The sequence below is a fragment of the Chelmon rostratus genome, chromosome 3 (genome assembly GCF_017976325.1).
Source record: "Chelmon rostratus isolate fCheRos1 chromosome 3, fCheRos1.pri, whole genome shotgun sequence".
NCBI lineage: Eukaryota > Metazoa > Chordata > Actinopteri > Chaetodontiformes > Chaetodontidae > Chelmon > Chelmon rostratus.
This window is the reverse complement of record NC_055660.1, coordinates 6,196,459-6,224,182: the sequence shown is the minus strand read 5'-3', so window position 1 is coordinate 6,224,182 and position 27,724 is coordinate 6,196,459. Positions and strand designations below refer to the sequence as shown.

General features: G+C 43.1%; 3 protein-coding genes, 1 long non-coding RNA gene and 4 other non-coding genes across 8 annotated transcripts in view; 1 reads left to right on the top strand and 7 right to left on the bottom strand.

Annotated features, from left to right (window-relative positions):
• Nucleotides 1-278: 278 nt before the first annotated feature.
• Nucleotides 279-14,551, top strand: chtf18 (CTF18, chromosome transmission fidelity factor 18 homolog (S. cerevisiae)). Its single transcript, XM_041933488.1, has 22 exons — nucleotides 279-485; nucleotides 1,732-1,821; nucleotides 1,916-2,066; nucleotides 2,529-2,709; nucleotides 2,861-2,953; nucleotides 3,539-3,591; nucleotides 3,672-3,813; nucleotides 3,925-4,152; nucleotides 4,245-4,342; nucleotides 4,453-4,576; nucleotides 5,131-5,267; nucleotides 5,420-5,513; nucleotides 5,615-5,713; nucleotides 5,796-5,926; nucleotides 6,680-6,794; nucleotides 6,970-7,194; nucleotides 7,372-7,521; nucleotides 8,398-8,528; nucleotides 10,212-10,356; nucleotides 10,463-10,558; nucleotides 11,766-11,835; nucleotides 14,192-14,551. Exons 1-22 carry the CDS (start codon nucleotides 398-400, stop codon nucleotides 14,311-14,313), a joined length of 2,763 nt encoding a protein of 920 aa, XP_041789422.1. The 5' UTR covers nucleotides 279-397; the 3' UTR covers nucleotides 14,314-14,551.
• Nucleotides 14,394-17,888, bottom strand: LOC121604086 (guanine nucleotide-binding protein G(I)/G(S)/G(O) subunit gamma-13-like). The gene is made up of 3 exons (XM_041933489.1): nucleotides 17,660-17,888; nucleotides 14,947-15,054; nucleotides 14,394-14,841 (listed from the first exon to the last, which is right to left on the bottom strand). The coding sequence occupies exons 2-3, from the start codon at nucleotides 15,042-15,044 to the stop codon at nucleotides 14,736-14,738; spliced, it is 204 nt and encodes a 67-aa protein (XP_041789423.1). The 5' UTR covers nucleotides 15,045-15,054; nucleotides 17,660-17,888; the 3' UTR covers nucleotides 14,394-14,735.
• Nucleotides 17,889-18,733: 845 nt separating this feature from the next.
• On the bottom strand, nucleotides 18,734-20,801 carry LOC121604698. Its single transcript, XR_006006761.1, has 6 exons — nucleotides 20,632-20,801; nucleotides 19,966-20,087; nucleotides 19,663-19,765; nucleotides 19,367-19,457; nucleotides 19,087-19,169; nucleotides 18,734-18,897 (listed from the first exon to the last, which is right to left on the bottom strand). It is a non-coding gene; the product is annotated as an uncharacterized LOC121604698 (long non-coding RNA).
• Nucleotides 18,965-19,052, bottom strand: LOC121604887. The gene has a single exon (XR_006006775.1). It is a non-coding gene; the product is annotated as a small nucleolar RNA SNORD60 (small nucleolar RNA).
• Nucleotides 19,239-19,328, bottom strand: LOC121604883. The gene has a single exon (XR_006006772.1). It is a non-coding gene; the product is annotated as a small nucleolar RNA SNORD60 (small nucleolar RNA).
• LOC121604886 lies at nucleotides 19,535-19,624 on the bottom strand. Its single transcript, XR_006006774.1, has one exon. It is a non-coding gene; the product is annotated as a small nucleolar RNA SNORD60 (small nucleolar RNA).
• On the bottom strand, nucleotides 19,843-19,932 carry LOC121604884. The gene has a single exon (XR_006006773.1). It is a non-coding gene; the product is annotated as a small nucleolar RNA SNORD60 (small nucleolar RNA).
• A 1,454-nt stretch (nucleotides 20,802-22,255) lies between the features above and the next one.
• Nucleotides 22,256-27,724, bottom strand: part of si:dkeyp-9d4.3 (caskin-1) — a 30,104-nt gene continuing 24,635 nt past the window's right edge. Inside the window, exons 20-22 of the mRNA XM_041933532.1 lie at nucleotides 27,012-27,669; nucleotides 26,123-26,705; nucleotides 22,256-24,144 (exon numbers count right to left, since the gene is read on the bottom strand). Coding sequence (XP_041789466.1) covers nucleotides 24,060-24,144; nucleotides 26,123-26,705; nucleotides 27,012-27,669 — 1,326 coding nt within the window. The 3' untranslated portion in view covers nucleotides 22,256-24,059. The remainder of the gene's footprint in view (nucleotides 24,145-26,122; nucleotides 26,706-27,011; nucleotides 27,670-27,724) is intronic.

Here is a 27,724-nt window from a genome sequence, read left to right as displayed (position 1 = left end):
TAGAATACGTCAAAATCACGTACAACATGGCCTAACATGTGAAACTATAATAAAGGCCATTATTTACCACAATGCAGTGAAATTATCGTTACGTACCTTCATAATTCAGACATTAACATTGTTATTCATGTGGCGCCACCCTCAGGCCGAACTTTTTATTTTTGTTCACGGTGCATGATGGGAGCCGGGAAAGTTTTCATAACCAATCAGAGGACGGAGACTCGCGTTACCCGGAAGTAATACATCACAACAAAAAATTGCCGGGAAACCTACTCTGCTAGAGTGGCTGCTGAAACAGCGAAGGCGATTTTATGGCAGAATCGTTAAGAGTGCATTTGTCTTCAGACTAAATAAATTATCCTGTTTCTGGTTGTATAGTTTACCTGCCCAAGCCGATATGGATGAATATGACGAACTGTTCGAGATTCAGGATGACTTCGAGGACCAGTACGCCGACGAGCTGGAAGTGTTGGCTCAGATGGAGGGTGAGGGCAAGCTAGCAAATATGTATATGACTTTTAATGTAATATATATTCCCAAAATACCGGGTGTTAGCCAGCCAACTGTTCTGTTAATCTCAATAACGTTACCCCTTTCTGTTGTCCTGTGAACCTGACTTCATCATAAACATAAACGTTATAGAACAAACACACAGACCTCTGTCGCTGCTTTGGTCTGTTGTTGTCTCTGCGATGACTTACTGTCTAGTTTCTAACGTTAGTTGATTTCCGTTCTAATGATTCTGGAAGAATTCAACTTTGCACTTACTAGGTATACAACAAAATTGTGCATCATCATTCGTGCACTTCAAATTATGCATTATGAGTCGACCCTTAACGTCTGGCTTGCTTTAATTTCCCCTCTAAGTGGCTTTAAGGGTGGAAAAACAAAATTAATTCACACTATCTGACAGTAGCTCATATATATACAATGTATACTATATACATATATGTAAATTTGTATATGTGTATGTAATATATATTTATATATTTAGAGAGAGATCAATCTGTCTATTATTTTCTAGATTAATTAATAAGTTGTTTGGTCCACAAAATCTCAGAAAATGATGAAAAGTTTACTGTAATAGAGAAGTGATATTCACATGCACATTGCTCTTTAGAGCAAGTAATCAATTAGCAAATCAAATGTCAGAAAGAAGTGAAACCTGCCCATCACAGCCTCCCAGAACCCAAAGTGAGATTGATGAATAGCTTTTTCTTCCTGACCAACAGTATAAAACCCAAACATATGTAATGTAAGGAACAGAATATCAGCAGATCCTCACATGAGAAGCAGGACACAGTGACTGTGGGGTTAGAGCTGTATATGATTTTCACAGTATTATTGTTTATGCCAGTCACAATGACCGTTAAAGGAATGAAAATAGATTTTTTTTTTTTTTTTGGTCAAGCAAACTCTTTCTTATAATTTCACAAACTATTACATCCTGGCAGTCATGGAACTTGGTATAAACCTCATTTTTAAAAAATGTAATAACACTAATATGGTAGAATCAGGATGTTAGTTAAGGAAGCGTGGTATAAAAAACTGTCAATTTTCATTCCATGGTATACCATGACACTGGAATACCTCTGCAACCCTTCAGTGAATGTTTAGCATGTTTGCTTGATAGATTAATTGATTTTCAAAAACGTCATCAGTTACTGTATTTTTCTAATGATTGCGTTGCTAGCTATTAAGTGCTAATTGTGTCTATCTTGAATGGCTTAGAGAACTCTCCCAGACCAGGCAGACGTCAGAAGCAGGGTCCAGGAGACGACATTTCTGACGTAGAGCACCTGCTGGATGATCAGCCCACCAGTGAGTTCACCCTGAGACTTCACAGGTCATTTGACCTTGTTGTGTTTGCGTGGTGGTGTATGTTTGTTCCTTAACCCTGACTTTGTCCTTGCAGCCCCAAAGGCGAAGCGGCAGAAGCAGGATGCAGGAGTGGCCAAGCGACTTTTCAACTCACTGCAGACTCAAGAGAGCAAAGCCCCGTCGCAGAGTTATGACATCACGCCGCCGTCCTCTCCAGAGCAGTATGAAGCCCCTCACACCGTCAGGTGAGAGGGATGCATGGGCCTGTGTTAAACACAGTGTGAGCTGACAGGGAAACAGTTGTATCTAAAACATGTAAGGGAATGTGGTGAGGGAAAAGGATGTTTTTACATATAATACTGGGATTCTGTTGCACTTTTTCCACAACCTGCGTAGAGTAACGAACCACCATTTGTCCTTTACCTTTAAAGTGTGTCTTTTTTTGCTTTCTAAATCTGAGGATTTGCAGTTTTCCTGCTTTATATGATTTGAATACATCTGGCATTTTTGATTGCTGCCCAGACAACAAGTAGGAATTTAAAGACGCAACATCGGCCTGTTGGAACATGTGACGTTTATCATTATTCACATTTTCTAGTTTGAACAATATGCCGTTTATTAAACAGATCAATAAATTACAAATAGTTTTTAATCGCAGCCTTTGATTCTCAGTACGACAGGCTTCTGAACATGCTTGTGTGTTTTAGGTCTACTCCAGCCGTGTTGGATATCAGTGGCTTTGCTACAATCCCAGAGACACCCAGGCGACCTCCCACAGCATCACTGCATGTGCTGAGGCGGCCTCCTTTAGAGGGAGAGTACATCAGTGTGACAGACTCATCGGGGAGTCGGGTCTACCTCAGACAGAAAGAAGACACAGGGCCAAAGGTTGAACTTCTCAGCAGCGATTAGTCTGTGACGTTGAACGTTTTTCATCCTAAACCCTGACTCATTATCAGCATACGTACTTCTTGTGGCCAGTGCCTGTATATGTTATATTTCTGTACCTCTTTGCATTTATACCCGTGTGTTTCTCCAGGTAGTGGACTCCAGAATGGCACCAAACTCCCAGGGTTCACTGGGGCTGCTGGCACTGCCAATAGGTGTGTTGAGAGAACAAGAGGCAGAGAGGGTGAGTGACTATTGCTGCTGTTCTTTGTGTGTAATCTGCCAAGTAGCCTGCAAGAAACCACACTGCAGTCACATGTGTCAGTCAATGTTATTAGTTTCCCTAATCCAAACATTTGATTATGATTAGCGAAATAAAGGGAACGATAAGACCACTTCAAACAAAGAACTGAGTGTATCGGTCCCCCAAAAAGACACCTTTTTTTTGTCTGATACAAAAACAATGTATGTATGTACTTCATCTTGTAATGAGCAAATGCTTCATATTTTTGGATGCTAAAGGGCTAAATTATATTTGACACATTCATTTATTTGAACAAGTGATGAGTTAATCTTATAACATCAGCACTCAAATAAAATAGCGACCCTCTTAGTGTATAAATATAGTAATTCCCTTTATTTGTGATTGTAGGATCTGCACTTTTCCAGACGTCCTATATTTTAAAATGTATTTAAAAGACGCAGTGCACTACAAAACAAGAGGAATGTATCCGCAGGTGTGCATGTTTGTGAACCATATGTTCATGAACTCTTGAGGCCATTCAGATTGCAAATTTGGTTAAATTTCTTTTTCTTTGAAATCGTGCAGCGTCACCGAGAGGTTGTGGAAGAATCTCAGCGTCTTACAGAACTGCTGGCCAGGTAACTCACCACAACAAAAATCTGATTACATGAAGTATTTGTTTTTTTAATTTTCTTCTTGAATTTGTGTCACATTCCAGCGGCGCGAATGATGTGTTCGCTGAGCCCGAAAGCAGTGAAGATAAAGAGAACGATGATCCTGAAGACACAGAGGGACAAACCTCTCGACTCTGGGTGGACAGATTCTCTCCCCGACACTACACAGAGCTTCTCAGTGACGATGTAATAATTAGTGTGTCTGTGTAACTTTACCCCAATGTCTACACATATACTCTAAGCAAGTGTCCAAGTATCCTACGCTGATCCCAACTATGTGTGACTGTTTCATTGTAGTTTACCAACCGCTGTCTGCTCAAGTGGTTGAAACTCTGGGACACTGTTGTGTTCGGGAGAGAGAGGAAGTCCCGCCCTGCTCGGTCTGACAAACAGGCTCCTAACTACCAGAACTCGTCTAAACCCAATCAAACCAATCAGAATCCAAATCGCTTCAAGACCAAGATTGAGATCACTGAGGAGCTTCTGGAAGCTGAACTGGACCAGTACAAACGACCCAAAATGAAGGTAAACACATCTGCGTAGTCACGTCAGTGCAATTTCATCTTAATGAGCTTTAGCTGTTCATCATTACATTACATATTTTGTTTTTTCTCTAGGTGGCATTGTTGTCTGGTCCTCCAGGTTTGGGAAAGACAACTCTGGCTCATGTCATAGCAAAGCATGCTGGGTACAATGTGGTGGAAATCAATGCCAGGTTTGATGAACCTCATTAAAACTGACCCAATAATAGGAGTAAATAATAAGAATTAGGTTTACAATAATCCTCCTTCTTTGACCTCAGTGGTACTGTTGATGTTTTTCCAGTGATGATCGCAGTGCAGAAGTGTTCCAGAAACGCATCGACACCGCGACACAGATGAAGTCAGTTTTAGGAGCCAACGAGAGGCCGAACTGCCTAATTATTGATGAGATCGATGGGGCACCTGCGGTACGTTCTGGACACTTAAAGGTTCTACAGTCACTGCTGCTACATGTCTCACTAGAGCATCAGCATCTCAGACCAAATCAAATGCGCGCGTGGCCACACCTCCCCCAACCAGAAACAGCTGTGTTATCCCTCTCCTCAAAGCCACCATACTCCATTGACAAAAACAGTAATTTTACATTGCAGCTTATTATATTTTGTTCCTGTCAAAGATGACAGAAACAAAATATAAGTCACCAAACCTCCCTGAATTTGTCTTTCCACTGTTCCAACAATTGCCAACTCAATAAACCCTTAATTCACAGAGTTCATGTGAAAGTCTTCTGGCTCTACACACTGTTTTTCTCCTCTGTACATTAGTAGCATATTCAGCTTGGTAAGGAGCTATTTATTTCATCTCTAAACTGGCCTGAATCCTTGCAAGCAATTAATGTTCAAAATTTCATATATAGAACATTTTAAAATCAGTGAGAACCCAGCAACGTAACCCTGATTGCAGTGTTGATGAGCTCCTTCAATGTTGGTTATACATTTTTTTTACCTGTGATGTTTGACAGGCTGCAATCAACATCCTGTTGGCGACTCTGAACAGGAAAGACGGACACGGCGGGGAGGCTGGTACAGAGACGGCAAAGAAGAAAAAGAAGAAGGAGTCCATCCTGCTTCGACCAATCATCTGCATCTGTAACGACCTGTAAGAGAGAGACTGTGGTGTCTGACAGGAGCATCAAAGTGGAAATTACAGATTTTTGTCATAGCACTACGGTCATTTGATTCTTGTTAGGAAGTTAATTGTCTCTGCGTTTTCCCTGCAGCCAGTATCAGATTACCTCTCCTTCCTTTCAGCTATGTTCCAGCTCTCAGACCTCTCAGGCAGCAGGCCTTCCTCTTGACTTTCCCCCAGACTCAGCCTTCCCGCCTTGTACAGAGACTGTCAGAGGTCAGCACACACACACACACACACACACAATAATACACACGAGTGCACAAATATTTGTTAACACCTCAACAATCCAGGTTTACACTGAGGTTTGTGTGCAGATCTCGCTCCGGCAGGGGATGAAGGCAGACACGGGCACTCTGATGTCACTCTGTGAGAAGACTGACAACGACATCAGGTCTTGCATCAACACACTGCAGGTGGGTGGCAGCGCTTTGAAGGAAAGGCTGTCTGTTGCATGAGCAGTTCAGTGGTATATAATATGTGTTCTTGTCTGTACAGTTCCTCCACGGTCGCGGTCACAAGCAGGTGGACGTCAGGACCATCCAGAGTGTCTCTGTGGGGCAGAAGGACCAGAACAAAGGCTTGTTCCATCTGTGGCAGGAGATCTTCCAGTTACAGCGTACAAAACGGTACAGTATGTCTTGCCAGAGATTTTCCTCAGGGTCAGGGTCTTGAGAGTTTGAACAATGCTTAATTTTGACCGTTATGTTTTCAAGGTTAGGAATATGCTTCAATTTAAATATACTCGTTCAAAAAAGCTTTAAAACAGCATCCACACAATCACTCATTTAAACCAAAAATCTTTTCAAGTTTGAATTCAAATGTATCCTGTCATCATGTTAGTTATTTGTCTCTGGGGTCAATATGACAAGTAATCACGATCAAAACATAAGATCAATCAATCAATCAGCTGGTAAAATATGCAAAGTGACAATAATACATTAATTGCTGTGGATATAAAGGAATACTGTAAATGTTTTTTCTCACGGTTGCATTTATAGTAACAATTAAAATAAAGGCTTCTAGAGTCTGGACATTTCTGTTTTAGGTACCTTGAAAGTACTTGAATTTTACTCTTAAAAAGCTGTGTGAACCCTGTTTTGTGTAGTTTGTCATGTTGTACTGGATGCTTCAGAAACACACACACATATATATATGTGTGTGTGTATATAACGGAAACAGTAAAGAGTTTACAGTAGTATTAAGTGTCCTCTCTGTTGTCTGAAAGAGACTTTTATTTTGTACTTTGATCTGTGAGTGTGAATGAAAAGAGGGCAAGGTCATCACAAACTTCAACTTCAACTTGAAATGTGACGTTACCTGTGATCTCCTATATCTCTCTGCTTCTTAGCTCCTCACTAACTTCACATTTGTTCTTTCAGGAAGCGTATTGGTGAGGGGTTTGAGGAGGCACCAGGTTCAGGAAGTGGAACTCAGAGGTTTCAGCACATTCTACACTTGGCTTCATCGAGTGGAGAGTATGAAAAGGTTTCTCAGGTAATGAACACAACTTCCCAATATTTGACCTGTAAGAATATACAGAAAACACTGACCCATTCTTTATGAGCATCAAAAGACATTAAATTCAAATATTCTGGAACAACAGCTAAGCGATATATTCATAGTTTGTAAAACTCTACATTATGAGCTAACATCTGCCTCTTTTCCTCAGGGACTGTATGATAATTATCTGTCCATGCGTGTGAGAGACCCCAACCTGCAGAGTGTGGGTGAGGCTCTGGATTGGCTGTCGTTCTCAGACAGGCTGAACCAAGTGATGCTGCACGGTCAGAACTTCTCCCTGATGAGATACCTGCCCTTCCTGTCCATCACATTCCACTTCCTGTTTGCCCACACACACGTGCCCCGCATCAGCTATCCCCACAGCCAGCACGAGGTACTGATAAACTGCATGCACCACTGTGCAGCAAAAGAAGCGTTTCAAATGACAAATTATATTGAATGAAGACAAATAAAATATGCAGCCATTGGAAACAAAAAGGATAAAAAAAACAAGAACTGCAGGAAAGTGAATTGTGATGTCACCACTGAGTCATTATTGTGTCCACTTCAGGCCTCCTCCCGGCTCCTCAGCAGCAAGAACGCTTTGTCCACCATGTTGGCTGACATCCCAGCATGCATCAGAACGAGGATCAGCCAGCTCAGCCTGACCCTTGATATGCTGACACTGCTCCTCGACATCATCTGTCCCAAACTACGACCTGTACGTGAAAGCGTGTACAGTACGCGTCTGTGTGTACATGTTGGTTTTGCAGCCCTGCGTCTATTTATCATGTAAATCCACGTGAAGTCATATGATTTCAGTGCTAACTTAAATGTTATTCAGCAGCCACTTTCAGTGCAATCCACCAGCTCAGCCATAAATTCAACCTTTACAAAGGTTATAAGGTTCAGTTTTCGCTCAGTTATATATTTAGCTACATGTGGTGTTGAACTGGACTGCTTTATATTGAGAGGTATTTCTAATGTTTTGCGCAGCACAAACTCATTTTAATGTAATGCAATCCAGTACAACAGCACCACTAACTACAACCTCAGTACTAAACATATGGTTGAATTAATTCCTCTGACCTTTTTAAATGTCATTTTCTGATGGTTGTATCGGTATGCTGTCCAAAGTTGCGGTGCGGTATATATTAAAACCTCAGCAAATAGTAACAAATGTGTCTGCTGCTAGAAGCTACTAGTGGTAGTAAATGGGAAGTAATTGTAAGTAGATTTGTGTGAACATGTTTTTCTGATTAGAGTAAACTAACCCCAAATGTTGATGAAATGCAGTGTCAAATTAACAAAGCTATGATTTTTGATCATAATTTCTCAGATCAAAATACGTGTTCGCAGGATTAAGAGTTTAATTTTGGTAGTTCTGGTACTACCAGTAGATTTCGGCCCAGATGTGCATCATCAAACATTCAAGCCTGTTAGACTGAAGCTGGTCTCAGAATCACTGTGTGTTCTCAAGGTCAGAAAGGAGTACGGGGCAGCGTTGGAAAGACAGGATGGGAGCGAGGGGGTTCAGTGCATTGCATGTAACGTCACTAAAATTTTCACTGACTCAAGTCCTGTGTGTTCCTTCCAGGTGAATCCGCAGCTGTTCAGCAGCAGAGAGAAGGAGCAGATGCGTGATCTGATCGACACCATGCTGTCATACAACCTCTCATACAGACAGGACCGCACGCCTGAGGGACAGTACACATACGTACTGGAGCCGTGAGTGCACGCACACACACACACACACACACACACACTGTATACTACATGTGGACACATGCAGAGCAGATGTGTGTTTCTGTGGTGTTGAAGGTCAGTGCTCTTGTCCACACTGTGGTTCTCTGCATGGAGGCTTAGAGAGAGACTAATCCCCTTAACACCTGGTGAGAGATGGTAGTGGTGTGGGAGCAGAAGCAAGCTGCACAGCCTCACCGTTGGGGTATAGGTGAACAGATGAACAGATAAGTGATGAGTAAATGAGGTCGGAGTTGGAGTCAAACGAGGAGAGACGTTCAGAGAAAGCAGCTGAGACTCTGTGTTGGTAGAATGGGATAGCGAGCCGTGCATCTCAGCCATGCCGCTCCAGGTCCGGGAGCAGTCAGACGGCGAGGGAGGCTCCTTCCTGCAGGCTCGCTGCGACCAGGTGCTGGTCACCAACGACTGGTGCCTGCCTCTGTTGCTGGCTCTGCTGCTGCTTCTACTGATCTACACCTTCCTTTACCTGCCCTCTCTAGCGCACCACAACACCACTCTCTGATACCTCACCGAGAAAGACCGGGAGCACAGTTGTGGATGTAAACATTTAGCATGGCAGACAGCGAATACGCCCAGTCCCGGCTGGATTATTTGATTGGACTGCTCTTTTTTTGGACACTCTTGTTGATTGGTCCGACTGGGGCAGAATTATTAATGTCGCCTGGTTTTCGGAGGCTATGAGACATGCAGAGAAAAAGAGCGGGAAAGATGGAAGAGAGGTCACTTCATTCAGTCTGTTTTTGGAGCCAAAAGACATTTAAAACCTACAACTGTAATGTGCTTTTATGTTAGATTTTTATCTCTGGTCTGTTGTGGAATATCCTCAGTGCTCTGCAGTCCCTCTTCAGTAATATTTGTACTATCCTGATATCTGAGATTAAATGTGAATATGGTCAATTAATTGACAGCTAAATAACTAACTTCGAGATGAATAAACGTGACTTGAATTTGCTCAAGTTTATGAATCACACGTAGCTTGTAGTAAAAGATTGATGCAGATATTATAGATGATGTGGTGACTGTGCCTTTAGCTCTGAACAGATACCGTAAATTTGTTAGCCAGAGGTTAAACTTCTTAACATTATCTGCACGGTGTATAATCCATCGTGTTAAAGGGGAAGCTGAGCCATTCAAAGCTTCTCTGTCACAGTTTTCCAGGTTCTGATGATAACACCACTGATATTTTATATTGAAAACTTGCAATAAATAGCTCACAGTCACATAGACCAGTGTTATCTAATTCAATACCTGATGGCCTTAAATACAACATAAATGAGAGCGTTCACTGGCTATAATGTGTGTGTGTGTGTGTGTGTGTGTGTGTGTGTGTGTGTGTGTGTGTGTGTGTGTGTGTGTGTGTGTGTGTGTGTGTGTGTGTGTGTGTGTGTGTGTGTGTGTGTTGGAGAGAGATGGAGATCAGCACTAAGAGGATTAAGGTTTTAGAGATTGACAGATTCAGGGTTTTATTCTGGAAAACATGAACCATGGCACCAAAAGTGGAATTATTAGAGCTTTTTTGTTATTTTGTTTGTCATCTAACAGAGTTCACCTCTGTGTGAGCTTGTTGCTGTTACGAGTATGTTCGTGTTTAAACTGCGTGTGTCTCCTGTTGTTTGCGCAGAGCTGTTTACTTGTGTGTGTTTGCAGGCGTGTTGAGGAGGTAGTGAGGTATCCAGGCCTGCCTCCGCGCCGCCAGCTGACCTATCAGGCCAAACAAACCATCAGCAGGGAGATGGAGCAAGAGAAGATGAGGAGAGCCGAGCAACTGATGCTGCAACGAAACCCTGCAGTGGTGAGACTTGGAGGATGTTATACACAGTGTAGTGTGTGTGTGTGTGCGTGCGTTTGTGTGTTAATAATCTAATGTATTTATAATCTGCTGTGTCTGTTTGGTGCAGAAACAGGAAGAAAAAAAGAGCGCCGGTCCTAAACCAACCAGGAACCATCAGCAGAGGCTGGAGAACATTGTCAAACAGACCACAGTGGAGACCAGGGTGAGACTCTCACACTCACATGTTCACTTTAATTAAGAAAAAAAGAGTATGTTGTTTTTAAGAAGGCCAAAATGTCATCCTAATAAAAGAGAAATGCATATGGAGCCAGAGTGTGAGACACTTTTTTCTATATATATTTATCATGTAGGACATTACATTAATTCTCTAACTTTAACTACAACCAGTACACACTGAATCCCAGCCCTAACCAAAAACAACAAACAGATCTCATGGGTGTACCTTGTTGGCAAATTTTTTATCCACACATCCACACAAAGTGACTTATTATTATTATTGTTATTATAGTTTATTAATACACCTCCCTGTGGCCAGTGATGAGCTTAATGTGACAGTCTTACAAGCTGCTTTACTACAACCCCAATTCCAAAAAAGTTTGGACGCTGTGTTTAACATAATAAAACAGAATGTGATAATTTGCGAATACTTTTTGACATATACTCAACTGAATACAGCACAAAGAAAAAACTATATTTAATCTTTGACCTCATCAGCTTCATTGATTTTAAATATTGATTGGTAACCGGTGATAGTATCATGATTGGGTATGAAAGGAGCATCCTGGAAAGGCTCAGTGGGTCATAAGCGAGGATGGAGCGAGGTTCACCACTTTGTGAACATGTGATTGTATAAATGAGATTAATACATGGACTCAGGAACACTTTGTAAAACCATTGCTGGTAAACACAGCTCATTTGGAGATGATTACATTCTGTTTTTATTTATCTTCTATATGTCACAACTTTTCTGGAGTTGGGGGTTGTACAAGATGAGTCTTCATTTGCTGATTTTTCATTGGATAATTTATGGAGATGTGTCTTTTTGTGGTGTTTTTTTGGGTTATTTGAGCTCATCATTAACTGGAAAAGCAGCACACTCACTTTTCAAGTACTGTGTGTGTTAGTTGATGCCTGTAGGTGGAGCCAGAGAGGAGCAGCCAGCATCTGTTTGCTCTGGTGCTTTCATAGTTCAGCGATAGAGAGCGTGAGCCTCTAGAGGGCAGAAATGAGGATAATGAGAAGCCACTGGGTCACAGTCCCCAGTGGGGAAACTGGGAAATGAGGCTAATGAAAGTTGGTGTGTGTCTGATTGTTCATTGTTACTGACCTCGTTGTTGAGGACAGCGTTTTAGAAACTTTCTGATTAACTTCATCTTCCCCGTCACTCTCACTCACTGTTTGTTTTGCAGCCGGAGGTGGATTTCTTTGGTCGAGCGGTTGCCCCCAAACCTCAGAGACCGCAGCTGTCCTCAGACTCAGGTACTGTGTGACATTACTGTCACTTCATTTATCTAAACCCTTTGAGAACAGACTGTTTAGGGAAAAGTGCCTCAAGGCACATCAGGTCCAAACACACCAGAGGTGATCACTGATGTGTGTTACGTAATGCTTCTAATTTAGAGCTCCTGTGGCAAAGTGCAGGCAGCAGAACTGGACTGTCAGCAGCTCTGCCACCTGCATTTCCCCATCAGAATGTTTGCAATATCAGATTTCTGTCAGCAACATAAAAGCGTGGACACGCCTGATCTACAGCCTCCTTCTTAGATCTGGACACCAGCCAGCAGAATAAACAATCTTCATGTTATATTTTCTGTAAATTAAATCATCCAAGCAGCTAAATTACTTAGTTCGCATTTTTTTTACAGTTCTTTAATCACTGTAGCTCCAGAAACCTAAATAAAAGTGTGGAGAGTAGTTACTGTGGCCTGCCAGTAGCTTTGTTCAGTGGAAACAAACGTCTGCCGTGTTTAATGCATCGCAGCTCCACACCCAAAATAGCACATTTGCATAAACAATAGAGGTCTTAACCAGAATTGAGTAGCATGCTCTCTCTCCTCCGACATGGCCACCAGGAGAAAACATTTTCAAAGCAGGGTTTCCGCTTTGCGTACAGCTTTTGTTTACATACTGGATTTCTTATAAACTGCATGAACACAACGTATAACAACCACAACTTGTTCCCTTCAACGCGGAGGGAAAATTTGTTCGAAACATTCAGTGAAAGGCTTCTCTTATTGTGCATTTGCTTCAACTGTGCAATGCATTCATGAAACTGATCGGCAGGGTAATCGGGGTGGAGACGCAGAGCTGTGGCTGTTTTTAGGAACAACCAGTTTCACCAAACGTGCAGTATGAGATCTTTTGCATCTGTTTATTTTGACACGTTTCATTAATCCAAGCCAACGCCATGCTCGCACGAGCATGCGAGAGCCCTATAGGGATGGGAACCGATGCGATTTTACTGACCCCAATGCTGTTATCGGTCTGATTCTTTATCGATTCCCTCATTGATTCCGGATCAATTTTCAGTGAGGAAAAAAGTAGGTCTCACACAGTGTGCAAACGCTCCAGGAGAAGGCTGATGTCATCTACAATGAATGAAAAGAGAGACTATTTGTACAGCATTCATTTTCCTTTAGGTTTTCTTGGTCAAAGAAAAAACCTGCTAAACCTGTCTGCGAAGCGCTAATGTTAGTGTAATATTAATGAATATTTATATTCTATGAGATGTTTACCCTCAGTGAGGGACATGCTGCTCGGTCGGGAAGCAGCGGCGCTCTGTGTAGCGTGTTGAATACTTGGCCTTCCTCCAATTTAAGCTCATCTCGTGTGGAAAAATGTTTCAGCATATTACTGCTGTTTCCACCCTGACTCGGAATTATAATTTTACGGACATTACAGCTAGCTCTGGTGTCATCGTTTGTGAAACGAAGCCCCTCTTTTGACCGTTTCTTCCTCTCTGCTATCGCGTTTCAAGTTCCCAGCAGCGTAGACGCATGAGTTTGATGTCCTGGTTTTGCAACCCGCAACTGCCAGAAAAGCATGTCGGCATCGCTAAAAGGAATTGATAAGCTTGGAGGCGTGGCATTCAGACAATTTGGAACGGTTCTCGATTCCCATCCCTAGAGGCCTGTAGGGATGTATCAGCAACGATCAGCAACGATCCTCTGTGACATGTGACGCCGTGAGACTGTGGTAGTGGAGATCGTTTCCTATTAATACACTGATTGGAGGGAAGTCCCAGACGTACTCGGGGATAAGTGGACACACACTCGCTCTGTACATACTAGAGAACATCTCTGCATACATTTTCAGATATACATGTAGTTCATATGAACAGTACATGTGGCCACGCTCTCACGGCTGTGTGAATGCAGGGAGCAGAATTTGTGTTATAAGTAGGGCTCCAGCCAATGATTATTTTTATTGTTGATTATTAAATGAACCATTCAGTCAAGAAAATGTCAGACCCTCCTACAGCCTGAGCTTCCATTTGCTTACTTTGTCTGAACAGTGAAAAAACCCAGAGGTATTCAGGTTGTCTAATCTCCGATGTGAGGATTTGCAGCTCTGTCATGTGAAGTAATTTATTTTATCACTTTAAATAATTAAACTACAACTGAGTCGATTAGTTGATCAAATTAATCAATAAAAACATCGGTTTGTGCTTTAAGGTAAAGTGCCAGAAATGCTTCTCTGGTTCCGACCTGGAAAGTGTGGCTGTATGCTAGGTTTCAAATGGATATCTATGTTAAGCATTTGCTCAATTTGTTATCCGTCACTTTTCAGTCAGCATACCTAAAACACCCTAAATGCTCTTTTCCTCTGCGTGCAGGTGAGAGGTGTGAGGTTCTGTCTATGGGAACGGCCGTTGGCAACAGTGACGTGTGGTTCCGGTTCAACGAGGGCATGTCCAACGCTGTCAGAAGAAATGTCTACATCAGAGAACTACTGTAACCCCGAAACACACACACACACTTATTTCTTTGTCCTGTGTTACATGTAAACTTCTGAATAAATCCAAAAAAATCGTGCTGTTAAATTCAAAACAGTCTTTATTTTGATTGACAGTGTAAAGAGCCAATAAAAACGTGTTGTTGAACATTTCTCAGCAGTCAAAACAGACCTCTAGAAAGCTACTCAGTGCTGTACACTCACACACACACCGTAGTCTGGACATAAATTAAAAGCATTCAGGAGTCTCCCAATAAATAAACATGATAATAGCAATAGTGTGTGTGTGTGTATGTGTGTGCGTGAGAGAGGGGGTAGATGAGTGAGTTTGTGCAGTGTGTCTGGGTGTGCATGATTCTTTAGTGTATATGCATCTGTGATTGTGTGTGTGTGCGCGCGCTTGTGTGTATGTGTGTGTGTGATCATTAGAGGATCACACACTTGCCCTTCTCCACCCAGGGGTTGGCTCTCATCAGCTCCGGGTTCAGAAATGGATCTTCACAAACGCAACCCTCGATCCACTTCACCAGCCTACAAACAATAACACAACAAGTAACACACACCGTCAGCACAAAGTGTGCGTGCGTGCATGCGTGCGTGCGTGCGTGCGTGCGTGTATGTGTGCTACACACTCACTCAGTAACGGTGATGGAGGATTTCTCTCTGTTGATTGCCAGCTGATACTGAAGGCTTTCCACTTCTCTCCTCATCTGTGGAACGTCTAACTCCTCCATGATGCTATTGCTGTTCACACACACACACACACACACACAAAGAAGAAAAACACAACAGGCTGAAGCTTGAGTAGATTAAGAGTTCAGACACACAGATGTCAGATGTTTTTTTTGTGAGTGAACCTTTCAGTTCTGCAGTGAAGTTCAGTCTTTCTGCTTTTACTCGAGCAGATCTCTAAGTTTCAGGGAGACAAACTGCAGTTTTGCATGTATTGTACAGTCAGGATGTCACTCCATTTCAGCGGCACTCAACCTTTTCCAGCTTGTGACTCCTTAAATCAAAACAACATCTGCTTGCAAGCGTCTCCTGGCTGTGACCGGTGATTCTATTCACTTTATTTAAATCATTTTTACAGACCTTATAGAGTAAAAGAAGTAAGTTTGTTTGGGGGAAAAAAACGTATTTCTGTTATTTTGTGAAGCAGAAATATGTTTTTCCTCTCTTGTGAAGTCCTCTCGTGACCTCCTGGTGGGAACCACTGCTGTGTTATGACCATATCTGATAAAAACCTTATAAAGACCAGATGGTCACTGCCTTGGAGAGCTCCACTGAACCACAGAGGAAGCGGTTAATAGGACATGTTCATCGTGAAATAGTTACTGTCAGAATGTCACAGTGACCTATTAACTGAGACCACATGTAACTTGCTGTGAGTAGGTATAAATAAAGCAATATTAAGTGCTTGAGTACAGCATCAGTACCTCTGGTAGTGAAGAACATTTGCTTACTTGTTTTAAACCTTTAGCTTCAGACAGAAACAGAAAATCTCATTAAAGGACCTAAACCCACAATATGTTAGTGTGTCTCTCCAGACTTTCCAGCTTTCACAGCCGTTTGCAGCTCTCAGCCCCCATTGGTTTCAGACATAAATCTGTAAAATCAGGTCGCATATAGTTTCATATTTAAAAAAAAAAAAAAGCTCACTAATCCCACGGCTGGGCACTGTAGCTTCAAGCAAACGTAACTCAAACAGTAATAACTGGTGCATTCATCTGAGGACTATTTTCACCAGCGGATTAATACACATCCGGTCCTTTAGCGGGAATTGACGGCAGCAGGTCGGCGTGTGTGGGATCAACTCAAAATAAACTACAGTGACCGCGCTCATCAGCCAGTGAACGCGTCAGCCAGTGTAACAGTGCGGCTACTGATGTGATTTTTAATACGTTTTTAAAAACAATGGAGGTCCACAGCACAGAGTAGTGAGAAATAACTCCTTTAATAGGATCGATTCAGTGCTGGTTTGGGATTTGTTGACCAAAGAAAAATAAGGAATATCCTTTGAAGCCTCTCTTTCTTTTACAAGCAAAAGCACTGAAGATTAAGCATGAAAATGTCCTTAAGTATGAAAAGTGGAAGCCCTCACAGTGAAGAACCACAGTGTTAATTATTGATGTGTTAACATCTTATACAGAAGGATTCAAAGGTTGGAGGTGGTCCCATTGGTACTTACGTCAGACTGCTGCTTCTGTCTTAACCCCATTTCAAGACATAATGTGTTTCATATGTAAAGTATATATATGCACACACAGTATATACTGGATACACTTAGTTGCCAGTTTGTTAGGTACACCTGGTGAAAACTAATGTACTAAGGATGTAGTTTGTGTGTTACACCGTATGACATCACACAGTTATTGTGATGTTATTTAGCCTGGCATCATTCATATAAAAGGGATGGACAAAATAACAGAAACACCTATCAGTATGACACAGTACAGTTCAACAGCACCACAGCCTCCAAAATGAGGCGACACCTCTCGAAAAGTGTGTCAACAGACACTGAATGTTATCTCCTTCGTGAAGGATTTACTGTTGTCGTAGAGTGAAAGCGATAAGTTGCAGCAGATGGACAAACACCAGCACTTTGTTTTGTTGTCTCTGGTTCTTATAAAAACACAAAGCTTAATTTAGTGTAGCTCCTGTAAACCTAAATCACGTTGCACCAAATCAAAATACTCAAGTGCAGTCTGAAGGTATCTGTGCTCCACTTATGCACAGTAGAAGAGGAAAAGCACTTTGTCTGTACATCTCTGGCTAAAAACCTTTGAGTGATCCAACAGAGTGCACCGGCTGCTGGATTTTATTTCTACTTATTGTAAATTCTGCCCCACCCTGCCACAGGCCACATAAAGAGCAGGAAGAGAGGCAGAGAGAGGGCCCAGATGAGAGTTCAGACCGACCGTGGATCGGTTAAGTCCTCCCTATTGGAAACTGTCTCTCCCTCCTCCTCCTCCCCCCCCCCCCCCCCCCTCCTCCTCTTCATCTTTTTAATGGATCCAAGTAAGTCGGCTGCCCGGTTTCCTCCACCAGCATCCATCCTGCTGGAGCCAGCTGTTCCATGGAAAGGCCCTCATCATTTAATTATAATATCAGCCAAATGTGCTTCAGTGACATCAGCCTCCATCACTCGGCAATCACGGATATTTCCTGCGGCTGATCACCAATTTACAGTAAATGAAGTCGCTTTTGACATAAATATGACTGTGTAGGCGGAAAAAAGCCGAGTATAGATGGTCACTGTGCTCCTAAAAAATCACTTCACACGCAGATGTGTCGTGGTTATGTGTGGATGGAAACGCACAAAACCCCGCACACAAGCAGCCGCTCTTACCGTCAGGCCTACCGGAGAGGACCGCTGGTCGATTTGCTGTGCAGCCGGCTGGTGGAGGATGCAGACAGGGCTCTGACAGCGACAATAACAGCTGAGAATCGGAGGAGTTTCCCCGGCGGAGGAGTCCGGCTTCGGCGCAGGCAGGAGGAAGAAGAGGAGGAGGAGGCTGCGTGTCGGCTGTCCGCGGCGCAGGGCACTCCCCTGCGCTCCTCTCTGGTAGCGACTGGATGCGGGATGCGCAGGGCGGAGAAAACGAGCCCCGCCGCCTGCTTTGATAGTCAAACGAGGGCTGGAGCGGAGGAGCGACCTGTATGGAAATGCGCACACGGACTGAGGCTGAGCGCAGGCAGGAAACACGCAAATGAGGACGCGCACCAAAGGGAAAACGAGCCGGGAGTTAATTTTCGACTCAGATGACCGGAGATGTCGGTCTCTTTAACTGGTCTCCAGAGAAACCAGTAAAATGAGAAATGTGAGCTGAAAGACCAAGAAATCTTTTCTCAGAGCTTTAAGTCATTAAAAAACAACCTGACATGGGACAAAACCTCTCTCAGAAAGGGGGTTTCAATTATTATCCTCGGTTCGTCATTCACTCCATCAGTGTAACATCTGCTTTGGTCCCGAGCTGGAGGTGTGAAATCTGACTCTTATCTCTCATGACCATCTTTTAGTGTGATTTTATAGATCCCCACTGCTTTTAAACTCAACACAAAGGCAACTTCTGTAATCCAGATGTCCCACAGACTGAACAGCCTGTTAGAATATGGACTAATGAGACTCTTGTCCTGTGAAGCTGTTTTAGATGAGCAATGTCAGACACATGTAGACTGCAATGTCTAAAAAGGTGGTTAACAAGTCTACATTTATTGTGCTCGTCTAACAGAAGGAGAATATTAAGTCCAACTCTGTAGCAAAGTTCATATATCAAAATGTATTCAAATCAAATTGACAAAAGACAAGCAGGTCTGTGGTCAACTGGCCCTAAAAATTCCCACTTACAACTTTTATCAGTCATATTATGGTTGTATGTACTGCAATGTTATTGGCCCAAAACACACCAGACGATAGAGACATTACAACAGCCCATTCAGAAAAAGACTTGCTGTTTATTCAACAAATACAAGTTAACAGCTCCATTATACATTTGAAATAGTTTCTTCCTTCAGGTTTGTCCTTCCAGCTCGAGGGCAGCAGTTTTCTGGCCTGTGGTGACACCTGAATAAAAGGTGTTGGCGCACCTGAAAGAGACAAATGCAGATCAGACTACAGAAATCTGTGTGACAGAAACAGAAATGTGATCCTTTGTAGCCTCAGGTAAAAAAAAAAAGTTAGAATCAGGAGCCAACAGCTCTCATACGAGGTGTCAGAAAATATTTATTAATCATCACTGGCTGTACCACAGGCATGCAACACATACACAGACTTACCTTTAAAATAAACTAGATCACCAGCTGTCAGTCAGCAGGATCGTGGAGAGATACTCTCCTGATTTGTTGAGTCATGAATCAACCTATGAAAAAAGAGAGCAGCTCAGTTTTAATTCACAAAGACACTTAATGTGTACATACGTCTCCTGTAGGAGCCTCAGAATAAAGCTGGAATCAGGAGCTGGAGTCCAGCTCTCATAGTAGGTGTCAGAAAAGTTTATTTTAGTGTGTCATCACCGGCTAAAAGTTATCTGAATGCAAACATGCTGCACTGACTCACCAGGTCTCAAACCCAGCAAGGTCCTGGCCAAGACCTTCAGTCTTAGGGTCTTTGTCCAGTCTGTGCTGGTTTCCAGTCCTCTCATTCTTACCTGTAAAAGAAAGTGGACAGATGGGAGAAATGTTAGGGAAAAGTGACAGTTTTGAGGTGGAGGCAGCACCTATAAATGAGCCTCAGAATAAAGCTAGAATCAGGAGCTGGAGTCCAGCTCTCATAGTAGGTGTCAGAAAAGTTTATTTTAGTGTGTCATCACCAGCTAAAAGTTATCTGAATGCAAACATGCTGCATTGACTCACCAGCTCTCAAACCCAGCAAGGTCTTGGCCAAGAACTTCAGTCTTAGGACCTTGGATCTTTGTCCAGTCTGTCCTGAAGTTCCCAGTTTTCCCCCCAATCTCACCTGTGAAAGAAAGTGGACAGACGGGATAAAAGTTAGGGAAAAGTGACAGTTTTGAGGTGGAGGCTGCACCTATAAATGAGCCTCAGAATAAAGCTAGAATCAGGAGCTGCAGTTCAGCTCTCATAGTAGGTGTCAGAAAAGTTTATTTTAGTTTGTCATCACAGGCTGAAACTGTTTCACATGCCAAGACATGAACTCACCAGCTCTTACACCTTCAAAATCAGCGCCCTTCTTGGAGGCTGAATTCAGGCGGATCCGGTTCTGCATTCCACTGAAACACAGCACACCTCTCACCTACTCCAGCATGCCTCCATGTGACTCACTGGCAAGAGAAAGAGCAAGATTCACGAATAAATTCCAGCTGAGACATTATTTTAGCCATTTCAATATTTAATTCCCCCACAATAACTTTGATATTAAACATGTTTGAGTGCAATTAAATTGACTTTTAGCAGTTACTGATACTGTTCCCAAATATGAGTAAACCTCCACGCCCAAACTTTTAACAGTAGTATGGCTCAAGATTTGAGTAGAGATTTCTGATATTCATACATTTTCAGGTAACACAATGTGAGGGATAAGACAACTTCACGTGGTCATTATTCAACACCGCGTGCGAGAGATAAACTAAATTCTGGCTGAAAATGTGCAGACTTGTTTTGTGGATGCCTGTAGAATACAGATCCTTACTAAAAACTACAATGCTGCCATTCCAAGTCACATTTGACCGTTTTCAAGGTGAAAACACCACATGGAGATAATGTGTTAGGCCCGGTAGATCCGGTTCTAGCAGAGCCGCCACGTGTTACTTCTCCGACCACCATGATGCGTTAGCATAAAACATCACAGTAGCCTCAAGTACTCACTTGTCTGGCTCGTCTCTGGGAACCAGTTAGCCTTCCTACGGCTATACTGATCCACACGGGTCATCATTGCTGCCATGGGGTAGCGTAAAGATTGGAGAACACACGAATGGGGGTAAACGGTTCATCACTCCTGCCTTGCTGCCTGTGTAGGAGTAATGCACCAATCGAGGGTAATATCATGGCTTCGGTCCAACTGAAGGCTAAAGTCCCTCCCCTTTCTGTGCTACTTGGTCAGCTAGCGACATAGCAGGCTATTTAGCTAACGTCAGCTACACAGCGGGCTAGCGACCTAGCTGCACCCAGCTAACTTCGATCGACGAGCTTTCTGAAAAGCGGTGAATTTATGGGATTTTCTTGCCATTTTATATTTATATTGGGACCCCATTAATTTACTGGGCAATAGTATCTGAACAACTAGTGTTTTAAACAAAGATGAATCAACGATTATTTTGTTAGCTTTAAACGACAACATCTCCCATGAGTCTTAGATGCAGAGACTGTAGCAAAGTCTCATGGGAGTAGTAGTTTTTGAACGCTAACGTAAAAGTCATTTTACGGTGGTAAAAATGGGAAGATGTTTTTATAAACTAGTACAGCCATAGGTTCCAAATGTTCTTATAGAATGAAAAACAGAAAAATATTTTATTTTCAGCACTTTTAGTTTGAAGACACTTATTAGGATCATTTTGAAACCTGGAACCCAGATGTTCCTTGACTTGTTTCAGCCAAATCATCAGTACATTGAATTTTGTTGTTCAAAAGGTCCAAATACAGTGTATATAGTGAAAAGAACACCAGCATAGAGTAAACAAAGTCTACACTTGGTGATATGGTGCAAACACAGTCAGTCAAATCAGGAAGGGCTCGGTGTTCGTACCAATATCTGAGGAGGTAAAATAGCAGCATATGTAAATATCGACCTATTGCCTGATTCGTAAGCACACATTTCAAGAAAAATCTGACAAAAATGACAAAGATGGCCTAACAGAAGCAGGATATTTTACCTGAGATTTGTCATGTCAAGTCTGCTGGATACACAATATGATAAATGAATTTACTAATTATTACATGTATTAATTATTAATTTTACCCAAAGTGTTTTATTTCTGCATCACAGACTATAATAATTATAATTTGCAGGTCATTCAGTTAATGGTGGTGCATTATGGTATAAAATGTGGACACCCCTGCTTACATATATTTGATCTGGTGGTTTGGTTTTAGTTCCAATCAAGATTAATCTTAGTACCACAGCATACAATGATATCTGAGACAAAAATGATCAAGGCCATGGCAAGGATTTTAGAAATACTGAGGTCCAATTGAATGTAATATTTGTAGAATGTAAATTCATCATGTCACTGAACCTCCCAAAATCTGAAATATTGCAGATGCAAAGATCCTGCTGTCTGAAATGGTAGCCACAGCCCTGAGAGCAGTTTGGGGGAAGGTCCTTCCTTGCTTGAACTGGGCCAGGTCTTATCACCCAGCAGAGGTCAGTTCCAACATGTTGTGCATAGCCTTCCCAGAAGAGTGAGTATGAGATCTAAAAGAACCACACTTAAAGAGTCATGTAAGGTTTAATTTATACATTTATTCTGATCACAGCTGTACAGGAATGCATCGTCACAGCAGAAACACAACCTAAACCCAACCATGGCACAACAGCCGTCACAACACATCCAGGACTCAACCATAAATGTACAGGCTCAATCACCTCACCTCAATTCAATGTCTATAATTATCATCATTATTATTATTATTATCATCATTATTATTCACATAGAACCATCTGTCTCTCAAATATATCTTTGTTTTCAAAGAGCATAAAAATACAAGTGGACTCTTCATTGGGATGAATACTAGTGGCTGATCCACTGTTTGGCCTACATGGGGAACCACTGAAACTGGGGAGCTGTGGAGGAGCAGAGCCAATTTATTACAGCTTAGACGGGGGCTTATATGGGCTCATACAAGGCGTCTCAATGGTTACAGGAGGACTGCAGACAGGGCGATTGATTTTAGGGATCATATAGGACTCACAACTCAACCTATAAGCTACTTTTGACATCATACACACACAAGGAGCGAGGGTTTGTCAGGAATCAGAAAAAAAACGTAAAAGTTTGGGATGCAAATCAAGAAAAAAAGAGACAAAAATATATTGAATATATGAAAGAACACTACCAAGGCACAGAGAGATGCAGAGTTAACAAAACGGATACAGAAGGAGAGTAAGAGGGGGAGACAAGACGGGCAGATTAGAGGCAGTTTCACTAACCAACACTAGAGGGAGCTCTAACAGCTCAAATACCCAGGTACTGTATATTATAAACTCTATGTATGTATACTGGATGTACTATATAAAGCATTGAAATATAGGATTATCTTTTAAAAACACTGTTCACTGCAGCAGGACAAAGGGATACACCGCATGAGTGTGCTTGTATATGTGTCTTTGCATGTAAATGTGTGTATGTGTATGTGTAGATTCATTTCCAAGCAAACCTCCATAGATGGAGCTAAACACCAACAAAGCAGAACACCAGCGAGATTACAACCAATGTAATGTGCGTGTGCATGTGCGTGTGTGTGTGTGTTTGTGTCTCAGAATTCATGGACACACATCTATATCGTCGTTCTGATCATTAGAATAACTACTGTACGAGTGAGAGGACATTGACATGAGCATCAGCAGGGACTACACACACACTCATAACGACAACAACTGCAACAATAACAACAACAGCAACAACAACATGAAGAGAGACAACACACAGGTCAGGAAGTCCAGCTAACCACAATCCTCCACTCATACAGAAGAGAAATAGAGGCTACGATTCATCTGGAAAAATGCATCCTTTTGACATCGCAGGAGTGAGACAGACTCAGAAAGCGGCCTGTCTTTCCATGTGCTTTGAAAAATTCTCTCCGGTATCTCATCTGTATGCGTCTTGTCTATCTATCTAGCTATCTATCTGCCTGTCTGTCAGTCAGTTTATGTGCTTATTTTTGCAAGCAATATGCTTATCTGCCTGTCTCCCTGTCTGACTGAGTTAGGATCTCTGCCACAGTCTGTAGAGATAAAAGGATGAGGAGAATGATTGTGCTTCTCGATGCACGCAGCCGTCTGAGGCTGGGTGGTCGGTGACTCGCTGGGCTGCAGAGGTCAGAGGTTGTGTGGGAGCGGCCTCCTCGCATCGGGAGGCGTACTAGAGCTACCGCACCAGACGAAGAGGACTCCCTCCTCAGTACACTGTACAAGGCTACATGAGAAGCGCTCACGCAGGAGGGACACGCGCCCGAACACACACGCACACACACTCTCAGAGCGCCAGCATCGAGCCTTGGGAGAGTTTTCTTCATACACCTACACATGATGTGGGAGAGGGGAAAGGGCTTGGCGGAAATGAGACATTGGCGGGAGATCAGTCCAGCATTGCATCCAGTTGGTCTGCCAAGTCGTCAAACATGCTGCCGATGTCGTCCAAGATGGAGACTGTTGTCTTTTTGCTGGAGAGAGAGCTGGGAGTCGGACAGCAAAAAAGGAGGAGTTTAGCTGATCACAGTTCAGGCAGACACAGCACAGGCACAGTAGTAGATTAGTAACTTAAAAACCTGCAATACCTGATTTTTTTTACAATACTCCTGAAGAAAATATCTGTCTCCTGAGCTGCTGGCTGGTGAACATAGTGGAACTGGGTATTTAGAGCTTTGTTGCTGAAAACAGCTGCCTGCTGCACGAACCACGGTGACAATGAACCAAAATAGAAAAGTGAGAATGAGCTGCAGCTCCCTATAAAACTCTGTAAAGCTGAATGGAACTGCAGATTCAGGTGATAATTCTATTCATACAATAACAATTCTCTTTATGATACATTTTTATGATAAAAACATTGATTATAGCAGCTTTAAAGTAATGATCCATAAGTGTTCATCAAATCAAACCCCATTTTTGATGCTATTTATGGGCTGTATTGTTTCTGCAAAAGCCATGAAATGTTTTTACATTCAGTTATTATCTCTACAGATATTTTTTATAGGTAGTGACGCAGTCCACCAACTCTGCTGGATTCCGATTGCCTACATAAGCACCAGAGATTCACAACATGCAGTTTAATCTGATTTATAACAGTCTCGCTGCTTATTATTCACTCTCCATACGCCGTGTCTGAGCTGCATCAAGTCACTGCTAATGCAGAGGTCCTACTGCTGCACAGGAAATGCGACGTATTTGTTCTGTTGTGCTGTAAACAGAAACACCAGTTGCTATTTTGTTGTATTCCAGAGAGAGTAGCTGCTCAGAGTGTTTGCTGTGGTATTAAAAACGCGCTAGCTGTTGCCACGGTAACCAAGGCTTTCACCCAATCAGCCAGGACAGGAACCTTAAGGATTTCAACTTCATGTCACAGCAATCAGTCATAAATACTCCCGCCTTGTTTCCGTCTGTTTGTTTTGACATAAGACTGTAAATACTACAGCACACATCAGCCTTAGCAACCCTCGCTGTGGGACAGATGCCAGCCAGAGGCACGCATCAGAGCTGCGGAAAATTTAGAACAGTTTACTGCCGCAAATGGGGACAAAACACAGCACACTGCGCCACTGACCCAGAAAATCTGAAAATGAAAGTGATTTAGAACGCTGAATGTTTTATCAGGTTTCTGCAAAGTGTAAACTTCGACTGTCTTTCTTGGGAGTTGTAACTGACTTCCCTCCTTGAAGGAATAGTTCAATATTTTAGAGAATATGCTTATTCGCTTTCTATCTGAGGGTAAGATTAGAGAACAGTTTGAGACTCTCCTGAAACCACAAATTCCTGTTTTACAATTCTGTTTTAGAGCATTCAAAGGTTTTATCGTGCGTTGTGTTCATTCAGTGTGGGATGCTCATTGTGGCCGCGCTAACAGACAGTGAAAGATAAAATTTAGAAAAAAGAAATGGAAATGATAGAAATTCTAGGACACAAAAATATAAATACATGTAGAATGTAAACCACACAATAAAAAAACTGACACACTCTTGAGTGCAAATATACAAATGTGCAGGTCAATGTACGGATTTAACATGCAAGGTGTTCAGCAGCGACCTTTACAGGGGTTAGTAGTTGTATTTTTTACCTTTGGCTAGCTGTTTCCTCCCACTTCCAGTCACTATGCTAAGGTAGGCTAACCACATCCTGACGCCTGCTCTGTGGTTAATGCACAGACATGAGAGTGATATCGATTTTCTCGTCTCCCTCTTGAAAGTGAATAAGCATATTTCCCAAACACGTTGAACTATTTCTTTAACATTTCATGTATGCAGGAGAGTCTTTTTACTCTGAAACAAGATCTCTCACTGTGCAGCTCTGCTTTGTGTGAGGAAAAGCTAATGTCTGTCTTGATCCTCATCATCAGCTTGGATGCCAACACGTCGTCCAGAAGCTGTTGTTGGATACAAATGGTGCATTCTGTGGTAACATCTGAACATTAATTTCGTAAATACTCACTCATTTTGTGCGTCCTCCTCTTTCATTTTATGTTCTACAGCCTGCACAGCTGCAGCCAAGGAGGCGCTGGTCTCCTCCAAACGATGCTGCACCTCCACTTCCTCTACTCGACCCTCCACCCCTCTCAGACTGTCTTCCTCTCCTCTCTTCCTCTCCTCCTCCTGCTCTTTGTGCCTCTTGTGCTCCCTGTCTCTCCTCCTCTCCTCTTCCTCTCTCCTCCTTTCCTCTTCCTCCTCCGCCTCCCGTCCTCCCAGCAGGTCGATGGAGAGGCCGGCGATGGAGGAGCGGGGAGGTTTGACAGGGTGTGGCGAGGGTGTGGAGGGACTCTGGGCCGGAGAGGGGGAGGCAAGAGGGAGTCCCGGAGAGAGGGAGGGAGCAGAAGGGGTGTCGGGAGCTGGTAGAGGGGCAGAGGCGGAGAGCGGAGAGGAGGGTTTGGGGGCCGGGGTGGGACTGGCTGCAGCGGGGCTGGTGGCAACAGGACTCGGGCTCATGGTAGCTGAAGCTACTATTGCTTTGCCTGGTTTAGGCGCTGTCGGAGGCCCACGAGGTTTCGGGGATACAGGAGGAGGGACACGCTTGGGCTCTGGTCAGAGGGAGTCAGAGAGAATCATGTCAGTTTTCTAACTGGTCAAAGTAGTCACTGACACACAAAGATCTGTAGCAGACTGATCCTGAATACAAGCATTTATTTGCCTGACGAAGATCTTCTTTAGTTAAATCATCATCATTAAACAAAATCTTCATTCTTTTAATGATGTCCTCACTGTTAAGTTCATGCTAATGACCATCTGTTATAAATATACCAACTTTGTTCTCTTGATCATTAACTTTTAAAGTTGCAGACCAGACTAAGTACCAGGTCTTCACTTTGTGTGTATGTGTGTCTCACCAGGGCTCTGTGCCGTCTCAGTACCATCAGGGCCCGGTATGGGGACCCTGCGAGTCGGGGTTGGGGGATCAGCTTGCGCCTTCCTCAGGGTGACTGTGGATGGTTTGGGAGAGACCGGCGGCTTCAGAGACTTCCTAGCCTCCATCCACTCACAGCTCTCTCGGTTGGTCTCCGTCCTATCAGAGACCTCAGACACCGGCCTCCGCCTCAGGACCACGCCGCCGTTCTGCTGTGGCTCGCCTCCGTTTTTCCGGCTACTGTCTGTTTGACTGCTGGGAGAGTCTAATTGGTTATTGCTTTGAATGACACTTTGTGCGTGCTCAGACGTGCGTGGTCTCCTGCGTATGGTGTCAGTGCCGGTTGTCATGGTAACGACACTGGTAGCCGCGGATGCAGGAGCTTCAGAGTCTGTTGCCAGAGGACGCGGCTTCCTTCGGAGTGTTGCTGTGCCATCTGAGATCTCTGATGCTGAGGAGACCACGATGGAACGGGGCCGGGGCTCCGGACGTTGCTGGGCTGGTTGCCGAGGTAACAGGTCAAGCTGATCACCAGGGAGGCCTTCTGGTCCACTGATGGTCCTACGTCGACTTAAGACATCATCATCCTCAGAGCCAAGACCCCCTGCGCCTGCCTGGCGACGGAGTGTAGGCGGACTCACCTGAAAGATCACGATTGTTACGCATGCATGTTGCTAATAAACAAGTAAAAACGAG

Coding starts and splice junctions, on each gene's coding strand:
- chtf18 (XM_041933488.1), top strand. CDS start 398: ATGGATGAATATGACGAACTGTTCGAGATTCAGGATGACTTCGAGGAC. Junction 4,153..4,244: donor ACAAACGACCCAAAATGAAG/GTAAACACATCT, acceptor TTTTTTCTCTAG/GTGGCATTGTTGTCTGGTCC. Junction 5,268..5,419: donor ATCTGCATCTGTAACGACCT/GTAAGAGAGAGA, acceptor CCTTCCTTTCAG/CTATGTTCCAGCTCTCAGAC.
- LOC121604086 (XM_041933489.1), bottom strand. CDS start 15,044: ATGGAGGAGTTAGACGTTCCACAGATGAGGAGAGAAGTGGAAAGCCTT. Junction 14,842..14,946: donor TCCTCCATCACCGTTACTGA/GTGAGTGTGTAG, acceptor TATTGTTTGTAG/GCTGGTGAAGTGGATCGAGG.